General features: G+C 53.5%; 1 protein-coding gene across 1 annotated transcript; it reads left to right on the top strand.

Annotated features, from left to right (window-relative positions):
* Positions 1–333: 333 nt before the first annotated feature.
* FBXL19 (F-box and leucine rich repeat protein 19) lies at positions 334–10,638 on the top strand. The gene is made up of 11 exons (XM_072122887.1): positions 334–971; positions 1,046–1,252; positions 1,329–1,472; positions 1,556–1,642; positions 2,367–2,531; positions 2,626–2,658; positions 2,756–3,390; positions 7,730–7,893; positions 8,011–8,175; positions 8,690–8,908; positions 9,547–10,638. Exons 2-11 carry the CDS (start codon positions 1,085–1,087, stop codon positions 9,735–9,737), a joined length of 1,971 nt encoding a protein of 656 aa, XP_071978988.1. The 5' UTR covers positions 334–971; positions 1,046–1,084; the 3' UTR covers positions 9,738–10,638.
* Positions 10,639–10,940: the final 302 nt, after the last annotated feature.

Genomic DNA, 10,940 nt, shown 5'->3' with positions numbered 1-10,940 from the left:
TCTGTGCTCTCTGCAGTCAGTGTTATGTACTGTCCCTGGAGAGATGTGTAACCAGACCTCACACTGCTGTGCTCTATGCTCTCTGCAGCTAGGACTCCAGTGATCTGATGCACTGGTGTGTGATCTATAGGCTGGAGGGTCTGTACTGTGTTTGATGATCTCATCACCAGGGCAGCAGAGAGCGCTGTGCAGCTACAATCCTGGAATATAAGGACATATGGAAGCGGGAATGTGGCTGATGAGATGTGTGCCCGGGGCTCTGCTCCCTCCAACCGTCACATTGGGGCCCGGTATTTGTGTCACATTTCTCCCCGTGACCTATTTACCGATCCGTCCTGCCCCAGACTACACTTCCCGGCAGCCCTCGCCGGCAGGAAGCCGGACACTTCCTCTTCCTTCTCCCATCCCCGACTAAAGACTACATTTCCACGCGTGCTCCGCGGCCACGCTGCCGCCGCCATCTTGCCTGTAGTCCCGCGCGCTTCCGCCTTCCTCGGGTCAGCGCGGGCCGCGGCGCCGGCCAGGACTACACTTCCCGGCGTGCCTCGCGGCGCGGGGGGCGGGAGCTGTGGCCTTTCCCACTGGGCGGCCATGTTGGATGTGGTATTGTTGTGTGTGTGAGTGTGAATGTGAGGGGCAGGGGCAGGGGGACACAGGCTGTGGGGCCCCGTATCGTCACTGTGGGGCCACCGCCGGGCTCAGGCCTCGCTGCAGGTGATAGGGGGGCGCACACTGCGAGATCCGGGGGGCCCGGGCAGGAGATGAGGGAGGTGGTGGGGGAGCCATAGAGGAAGGGGCCCTGTGCTGCCCCCTACAGCTCATTAGGATGCGGGGGGGATCTGGGGGGAGGGTGTGATTGCTGTGGATATTGGGGTGACCATGGGTGGGGTGTAGCAGGAGACGCACAGCGGAGAGACCCCCATTCTGATGATGGTAACGCGGAGCCGGGGTCCGGCAGCAGCGGGGAGCAGGTGAGTCCCGGGGATCCGCTGGGGGTCATGTGCTGGATGTGACTGGTCTGACGCGTCTTCCCTCCGTCCTCCAGGTGTGGGCGCAGCTGAGGCATCGCACAGCCCAGGGGGAGATGTCGGGGAAGGGTCTGGGGGCTGCGCGGCGCAGGAGGACGCGCTGCCGGAAGTGTGAGGCCTGTGTGCGCACCGAGTGCGGGGAGTGCAACTTCTGCAAGGACATGAAGAAGTTCGGGGGTCCGGGGCGCATGAAGCAGTCCTGCCTGAAGAGGCAGTGCACGGCGGTAAGTAGCGGGGGCAGCCTCCGGGGGGCGCCGTCTGGTGGTCAGCCGCCATCATGTAACACTTTCCCCTCCGCAGCCCGTCCTGCCGCACACGGCTGTCTGTCTCCTCTGCGGAGACGCCGGGAAGGAGGACACCGCTCAGGACGAGGAGCAGAAGTTCAACCTGTCCCTCATGGAATGTACCATCTGCAACGAGATCGTCCACCCTGGATGTATCAAGGTATGGCCCGCACTCCTTCACCACTGCCCTCCGCTTGCTGTCAGTGAATGGGGAGTTTCTCACCTTCTCCCTCTTCTCTTCAGATGGGAAAAGCCGAAGCCAACATCGACACGGAAATCCCCAACTGCTGGGAGTGTCCGCGCTGCGTGAGGGAAGGCCGCACCTGTAAGGTAAGGAGGAGGCTATAGGGGGGGCTCATATATAATACCAACGGGGGGGGGGCATATATATAATACCCGGCCTGTAAGGTAAGGAGAAAGCTATAGGGGGGGCATATATATAATACCCGGCCTGTAAGGTAAGGAGGAAGCTATAGGGGGCCCCATATATATAATACCAACGGTGGGGGCATGTATAATACCCGGCCTGTAAGGTAAGGAGAAAGCTATAGGGGGGCCCATATATATAATACCCGGCCTGTAAGGTAAGGAGGAAGCTATAGGGGGGCCCATATATATAATACCCGGCCTGTAAGGTAAGGAGGAAGCTATAGGGGGGCCCATATATATAATACCCGGCCTGTAAGGTAAGGAGGAAGCTATAGGGGGGCCCATATATATAATACCCGGCCTGTAAGGTAAGGAGGAAGCTATAGGGGGGCCCATATATATAATACGAGGCCTGTAAGGTAAGGAGGAAGCTATAGGGGGGCCATATATATAATACCCGGCCTGTAAGGTAAGGAGGAAGCTATAAGGGGCCCCATATTTAATACCTGGCCTGTCCTGGAGAGGGGGTACAACACAAGGTTATCACGCGCAGCCCAAATCATCCCCCGCGTGGTAGCAGCAGAGCTGTGTGTGCACTTCTCCAGCGCCTTCCCTCTTGCTCTCTTCACCTGTGGCCCCCAGTTCCAGTGGTCGGACCCCCAGACATCACTTGTCTCTTCCGCAGGATCCTCTGGACGGTTCGGGGAAGAGACGTCTGGACAACAAGGAGGAGGCCGTGCGCTGGAAGCTGACGGACGACGCGGCCCCCGGGAGGAAGAAGCTGCCGGAGGACAACCAGAGCCACAAGAGGAAGAAGGAGCCGGTGCAGGACACTGGGGGGAAGAAAAAGGTGCGGGCACTGGAGGCGGGGCCTGTACTGGGGAGCAGATGGGGGGGGTTGTTTTTAGTTATTTTTACTCATTTTGTGCATTTTGCTTCTGTAGGTGAAGGTTGAGAAAGATAAGAAAGTGAAGAAGGTGAGTGCGGCCTGTGATTGGCTTCCCCCCCCCCATGTGATCAGTGCCTCCCCTGTGCCCCGTGGTAACTGATCCAAACCTTTGTGTTCTTCCCCAGGAACCCCAGGCGCCCTCAGAGCCGCTCCCAGTCTCGGACCGTTCCCACCAGCGAGAGAAGATCGAGCGCTTCAAGCAGATGTGTCAGATGTTGGAGCGGGCGCGCAGCAGCACCTCCAGTTCCAGCTCCGACTCCGATTCTGACTCCGACTCCAAGGCGTCCCGGGGAAGCAGTGACAATGGTGAAGGGGGGGAGGGGCGGTCGTCTCGGATCAGCTTCAGCACCAGCTCAGAGGACGACGAGGATGGAGGAGGCTCGGCCACAGACGGACAAAACGGCACCAGAAACGGGAAACAGAAATCACCGCGAGGAAACGGCAGGGAGAAGGAGAACCGGAGAGGAAGTGGAGGCGCGGCCGTCAGGAAAGGAACTTGTGGTCGCAACGCCGTGCAGGCCTTGTCCAGGACTCAGATACTAAAAAGGCCGCTGGTGCCCTCCCCACCAAAACCACCCCCCCTACAACTAGAGAGACACGTGGTACGACCCCCTCCCCACAGCCCCGAGCCAGACTCCCTGCCTTTGGACAGTGGAACGGACCATGTAATGCAGAGGGGGGTCTGGCTGGCCGTGTTTAGGCACTTGGGACATAAAGAGCTGTGCGTCTGTATGCGGGTGTGCCGAACCTGGAACCGGTGGTAAGTGACATGTACAGATTGTGCTGAGATCAGCGAGTCTCATAATGGGGACAACTAGTCCCAGCAGCTTCAGCATCACAAAATTTAATGAACCGGCTGATGGTCAGGGACTAATGCCTTGTAGTGGGAATACTTACACCAGCAGCAGAATAGTGAGTGCAGCTCTGGGGTATAATACAGGATGTAACTCAGGATCAGTACAGGATAAGTAATGTCATGTATGTACACAGTGACTGCACCAGCAGCAGAATAGTGAGTGCAGCTCTGGAGTATAATACAGGATGTAACTCAGGATCAGTACAGGATAAGTAATGTCATGTATGTACACAGTGACTGCACCAGCAGCAGAATAGTGAGTGCAGCTCTGGGGTATAATACAGGATGTAACTCAGGATCAGTACAGGATAAGTAATGTCATGTATGTACACAGTGACTGCACCAGCAGAATAGTGAGTACAGCTCTGGAGTATAATACAGGATGTAACTCAGGATCAGTACAGGATAAGTAATGTCATGTATGTACACAGTGACTGCACCAGCAGCAGAATAGTGAGTGCAGCTCTGGAGTATAATACAGGATGTAACTCAGGATCAGTACAGGATAAGTAATGTCATGTATGTACACAGTGACTGCACCAGCAGCAGAATAGTGAGTGCAGCTCTGGGGTATAATACAGGATGTAACTCAGGATCAGTACAGGATAAGTAATGCCATGTATGTACACAGTGACTGCACCAGCAGCAGAATAGTGAGTGCAGCTCTGGGGTATAATACAGGCTGTAACTCAGGATCAGTACAGGATAAGTAATGTCATGTATGTACACAGTGACTGCACCAGCAGCAGAATAGTGAGTGCAGCTCTGGGGTATAATACAGGATGTAACTCAGGATCAGTACAGGATAAGTAATGTCATGTATGTACACAGTGACTGCACCAGCAGCAGAATAGTGAGTGCAGCTCTGCAGTATAATACAGGATGTAACTCAGGATCAGTACAGGATGTACACAGTGACTGCACCAGCAGCAGAATAGTGACTGCAGCTCTGGGGTATAATACAGGATGTAACTCAGGATCAGTACAGGATAAGTAATGTCATGTATGTACACAGTGACTGCACCAGCAGCAGAATAGTGAGTGCAGCTCTGGGGTATAATGCAGGATGTAACTCAGGATCAGTACAGGATAAGTAATGTCATGTATGTACACAGTGACTGCACCAGCAGCAGAATAGTGAGTGCAGCTCTGGAGTATAATACAGGATGTAACTCAGGATCAGTACAGGATAAGTAATGTCATGTATGTACACAGTGACTGCACCAGCAGAATAGTGAGTGCAGCTCTGGAGTATAATACAGGATGTAACTCAGGATCAGTACAGGATAAGTAATGTCATGTATGTACAGTGACTACTCCAGCAGCAGAATAGTGAGGGCAGCTCTGGAGTATAATACAGGATGTAACTCAGGATCAGTACAGGATAAGTAATGTCATGTATGTACACAGTGACTGCACCAGCAGCAGAATAGTGAGTGCAGCTCTGGGGTATAATACAGGATGTAACTCAGGATCAGTACAGGATAAGTAATGTCATGTATGTACACAGTGACTGCACCAGCAGCAGAATAGTGAGTGCAGCTCTGGGGTATAATACAGGATGTAACTCAGGATCAGTACAGGATAAGTAATGTCATGTATGTACACAGTGACTGCACCAGCAGCAGAATAGTGAGTGCAGCTCTGGGGTATAATACAGGATGTAACTCAGGATCAGTACAGGATAAGTAATGTCATGTATGTACACAGTGACTGCACCAGCAGCAGAATAGTGAGTGCAGCTCTGGAGTATAATACAGGATGTAACTCAGGATCAGTACAGGATAAGTAATGTCATGTATGTACAGTGACTACTCCAGCAGCAGAATAGTGAGGGCAGCTCTGGAGTATAATACAGGATGTAACTCAGGATCAGTACAGGATAAGTAATGTCATGTATGTACACAGTGACTGCACCAGCAGAATAGTGAGTGCAGCTCTGGAGTATAATACAGGATGTAACTCAGGATCAGTACAGGATAAGTAATGTCATGTATGTACAGTGACTACTCCAGCAGCAGAATAGTGAGGGCAGCTCTGGAGTATAATACAGGATGTAACTCAGGATCAGTACAGGATAAGTAATGTCATGTATGTACACAGTGACTGCACCAGCAGCAGAATAGTGAGTGCAGCTCTGGGGTATAATACAGGATGTAACTCAGGATCAGTACAGGATAAGTAATGTCATGTATGTACACAGTGACTGCACCAGCAGCAGAATAGTGAGTGCAGCTCTGGGGTATAATACAGGATGTAACTCAGGATCAGTACAGGATAAGTAATGTCATGTATGTACACAGTGACTGCACCAGCAGCAGAATAGTGAGTGCAGCTCTGGGGTATAATACAGGATGTAACTCAGGATCAGTACAGGATAAGTAATGTCATGTATGTACACAGTGACTGCACCAGCAGCAGAATAGTGAGTGCAGCTCTGGAATTGGAAGTGTTGTGGATTTGACCTTACCCAGGATAAAGCAGGTGTGATGCTGTAGATTGCAGCTAGTGTAATGTGTTGTCTGATGACACATCTATCCAGGGACCTTTGTGTATGGTATTAGTAGCAGCAGGACTGTGTTGTATGGATTAATAGTCCAGGATTGTAGCTTTCTCATGTGCACTGGGGGTGTGCTCTGTGCTCACAAGAAATGTCTTCAAAGTAGTAGGTCTGTAGCTTCTCTGGGGTTGGTCCTCACACTGCTGTGCTTTTAACTCTTTATTGAATTGCTGCACAGCCCCTCTCTTTGGCTTTGTGTCACTCCTCTAGTATTTATCCTGAGGGGCAAGAGTGGGGGGGGGGCTCTGGAGCTGTTTATACAAACTCAACGGCATCAGGTTCAACCAAGAAGAGAATACAGAGACTGCAGCAGTGCAGAAGCTACAGCCATGGAATACAAATCCATGTATCACAGCCCTGCTGCTACTAATAACATGACATGCAGCTGTATGATTACATCTCTCTCCAGAGACAATACATAACACTGGCTGCAGAGAGCACAGAGCACAGCAGTGTGAGGTCTGATTACACATCTCTCCAGGGACAATACATAACACTGGCTGCAGAGAGCACAGAGCACAGCAGTGTGAGGTCTGATTACACATCTCTCCAGGGACAATACATAACACTGGCTGCAGAGAGCACAGAGCACAGCAGTGTGAGGTCTGATTACACATCTCTCCAGGGACAATACATAACACTGGCTGCAGAGAGCACAGAGCACAGCAGTGTGAGGTCTGATTACACATCTCTCCAGGGACAGTACATAACACTGGCTGCAGAGAGCACAGAGCACAGCAGTGTGAGGTATGATTACACATCTCTCCAGGGACAATACATAACACTTGCTGCAGGGAGAACAGAGCACAGCAGTGTGAGCTATGATTACACATCTCTCCGGGGACACTGGCTGCAGAGAGCACAGAGCACAGCAGTGTGAGGTCTGATTACACATCTCTCCAGGGACAATACATAACACTGGCTGCAGAGAGCACAGAGCACAGCAGTGTGAGGTCTGATTACACATCTCTCCAGGGACAATACATAACACTGGCTGCAGAGAGCACAGAGCACAGCAGTGTGAGGTCTGATTACACATCTCTCCAGGGACAATACATAACACTGGCTGCAGAGAGCACAGAGCACAGCAGTGTGAGTTCTGATTACACATCTCTCCAGGACAATACATAACACTGGCTGCAGAGAGCACAGAGCACAGCAGTGTGAGGTCTGATTACACATCTCTCCAGGGACAATACATAACACTGGCTGCAGAGAGCACAGAGCACAGCAGTGTGAGGTCTGATTACACATCTCTCCAGGGACAATACATAACACTGGCTGCAGAGAGCACAGAGCACAGCAGTGTGAGGTCTGATTACACATCTCTCCAGGGACACTACATAACACTGGCTGCAGAGAGCACAGCAGTGTGAGGTCTGATTACACATCTCTCCAGGGATAATACATAACACTGGCTGCAGAGAGCACAGAGCACAGCAGTGTGAGGTCTGATTACACATCTCTCCAGGGACAATACATAACACTGGCTGCAGAGAGCACAGAGCACAGCAGTGTGAGGACACATCTCTCCAGGGACATAACACTGGCTGCAATCTGCGGGTTGCTCCTCTGACCTCCCTATGACTGTCCGTTCCTGTGATTGGGGTCAGTCATGTTATGGGGTCATGGTGGGTCAGGCCTCCACCTGTGACCTCTCTGATGTGAAGGTTTCTGTTTCAGGTGTTGTGATCGGCAGCTCTGGACGTCCATCGATCTGAGCAGAAGAAAATCAATCACCCCTCCTATGCTGAGTGGAATAGTCCGAAGGCAACCGGCCAGACTGGACCTGAGCTGGACCAACATATCCGAGAAACAGCTGACGTGGCTCATCCACCGGCTGCAGGGTGAGCGGGGGTATGATGGGTAATATGATGGGGGCAGTAGTGGTCATTGTACTGATGGATGGGATGATGAGAGTAGTAGTGAGCAGGGTCGTCATTCATCTAATCTCTTCTCCCCAGGACTGAAGGAGCTGCTGCTCGCCGGCTGCACATGGACGGCCGTCTCCTCTCTCTGGACCATCACATTCCCCTGCCTGACTTTACTTGACCTCGGCTGGGTACAAGGAATGAAAACCTCGCACCTCCGGGAGCTGCTCTCACCCCCAAACTCAGATGGCAAATCAGGTGAGGGGCGCAGGACCCTGCAGACACCACAGCTCAAGGGCCTGACTACATACCAGCAATAGAATAACACTCCCTGCTCTGTGGAGATCACTCCTTAGCAAAGAGTAATAGATTGTATCCCCCTGTACAGTCTCCTCTCCCCGGGATGTAATGGCTGATAACAGAGAGTAATAGATTGTATCCCCCCTGTACAGTCTCCTCTCCCCGGGATGTAATGGCTGATAACAGAGAGTAATAGATTGTATCCCCCTGTACAGTCTCCTCTCCCCGGGGTGTAATGGCTGATAACAGAGAGTAATAGATTGTATCCCCCCCTGTACAGTCTCCTCTCCCCGGGGTGTAATGGCTGATAACAGAGAGTAATAGATTGTATCCCCCCTGTACAGTCTCCTCTCCCCGGGGTGTAATGGCTGATAACAGATAGTAGTAGCTTGTATGGGGTGGACCCTGTATGTGTGTTAGGAGACCCCCGGGTGATTGGTTGCGGTGTAGCTGATGTCCCTGTGTGTTGCAGTGGTGTCGGACCCCCGGTGTCGCCTCCCCTCGCTGTCGGAGCTGCGTGTGTGCGGCCTGGAGATGGGGGACTCTGCGCTGCGGCTGCTGCTTCGTTTCACTCCTCGTCTTCGCCGCTTGGATCTCAGTCACTGCATCCACCTGACGGACCACGGAATCCACATCCTGACCGCAGCCACCTCTCCACTACGGGACAGCCTCACTCACCTCAACCTCGCAGGTACCTGCCCTCGCGCCCCCTGTGCTCCTCCTTGTCCGTCTTCCCCCGCGCGCCCCCCTGTGCCCCTCCTCCCTGTCTGTCTTCCCCCGCGCGCCCCCCTGTGCCCCTCCTCCCTGTCCGTCTTCCCCCGCGCGCCCCCCTGTGCTCCTCCCTGTCCGTCTTCCCCCTGTGCTCCTCCCTGTCCGTCTTCCCCCTGTGCTCCTCCCTGTCCGTCTTCCCCCTGTGCTCCTCCCTGTCCGTCTTCCCCCTGTGCTCCTCCCTGTCCGTCTTCCCCCTGTGCTCCTCCCTGTCCGTCTTCCCCCTGTGCTCCTCCCTGTCCGTCTTCCCCCTGTGCTCCTCCCTGTCCGTCTTCCCCCTGTGCTCCTCCCTGTCCGTCTTCCCCCTGTGCTCCTCCCTGTCCGTCTTCCCCCTGTGCTCCTCCCTGTCCGTCTTCCCCCTGTGCTCCTCCCTGTCCGTCTTCCCCCTGTGCTCCTCCCTGTCCGTCTTCCCCCTGTGCTCCTCCCTGTCCGTCTTCCCCCTGTGCTCCTCCCTGTCCGTCTTCCCCCTGTGCTCCTCCCTGTCAGTCTTCCCCCGCGCGCCCTATATCATGTGATTGTATGAATGACTTGTACGTGATCTGTGTTCCCGTTGTCCTTCAGGCTGTAATCGACTGACGGACCAATCGTTGGCCTTCTTCAAGCGTTGCCCGCACCTACAAAACGTGGACCTGCGCTCCTGCCGCCTCCTCACCAGCGAGGGTTTCCAGCGCCTCCTCCAGGACCCTCCTGCAGAATCCGAGGGAAAACCCTTCCAATGTCTGGAGGAGCACGTGCTGAGCCGGGAGAGCTAGCAGCCGACCTCATGCCTCCTGTCAGGGCACTATTGCCCCAGGCAGGGGCTTTTCTACTGTATCTGCCTCTTTTCCCAAGATCTGGGTGGAAAACCCACCCAGAAAGGTAATGAGGTTGCACTGAACCCGACTTGTAACTCCTGCAATGCCAGTAGGTGGCGGCATTGAGCCTCGGCCGTTTCTGGTATTACAGAGGTTATTGGTGGGGAAACGGAACTTCCTATTAGCTCAGCCCAAGAACTGGAGCATGAACACTCGGGGGCATAAGGGTCCCCTCTCCAGCGCCTCGGGGTCCTCACCAACCTCCCCTTCTCCTTCACATTGGTCGCAAGGCTTGAAGGGATGAGTCGCTGCCCACTCCGTGGAGGAACAAGGTGGGAGGTGGTATTTACAAAGTGTTGGGGGGCGGCGGGGGGTCTTGGAATGTGGGATAACAGGAAGGGATCGGAGACTGGATGACGCCCAGTGGTGAAGGGCAATGAATGTCATATTATAAACTGGGACAAGCTTCTGGGAACCTGGGCACAGACCTGCAGGGCTTCAGGGTGCGACGACTCTCACCCCCCCACCCTCCTGCTGCCGATGCTGTGACGTCTGTGCCCTCTACTCAGGGTAACGGGGCGGCGACACTGCGATTAGATCAATCTTCTGTATATCGGAGGGATGGCCAAGTATTGAGGAACGCCTCTGGCTGTATTTTGGTGGGGTATCGCTGTGCAGCTATGTATTGGGAGGGGGATGGGGGAGGAGACTGGGATCTGGGCAGGGTAGCGGCACATATGGATCTTCTCTCCCGCCTCCCCCTCCCCTCGCCGCCTGGTGATGCGGTTTCTACGATTCTGCTCTGTTCATTTTTTTTTTTTGGTTCTTTTTTTATTTTATATAAAGTGGTTTTTGTATAGATCTGGTCTGATCGTCTTTCTTGGTTTATTACGCAAATTTGGATCCGTTCCCATAGAAGGAAGAAGCGGAGACGTTTCTGTGACCCCTTCATTTCAGGAGAGAAGAATGGGGACCGCGACGGGCTCCGACACTGCCCCATACAGTAACCTGTATCCAGAGGAACCAGAGAGGAGGAGGGGCTTATATCTACACACAAGGACATTACCTCCTTCATTCCAGGAGAGAAGAATGGGGACCGCGACGGGCTCCGACACTGCCCCATACAGTAACCTGTATCCAGAGGAACCAGAGAGGAGGAGG

This window comes from Engystomops pustulosus, chromosome 8 (assembly GCF_040894005.1).
Source record: "Engystomops pustulosus chromosome 8, aEngPut4.maternal, whole genome shotgun sequence".
In the NCBI taxonomy this organism is placed as follows: Eukaryota; Metazoa; Chordata; class Amphibia; order Anura; family Leptodactylidae; genus Engystomops; species Engystomops pustulosus.
The sequence above is the reverse complement of the archived record's forward strand: the minus strand, read 5'-3'. Positions and strand labels throughout refer to the sequence as shown.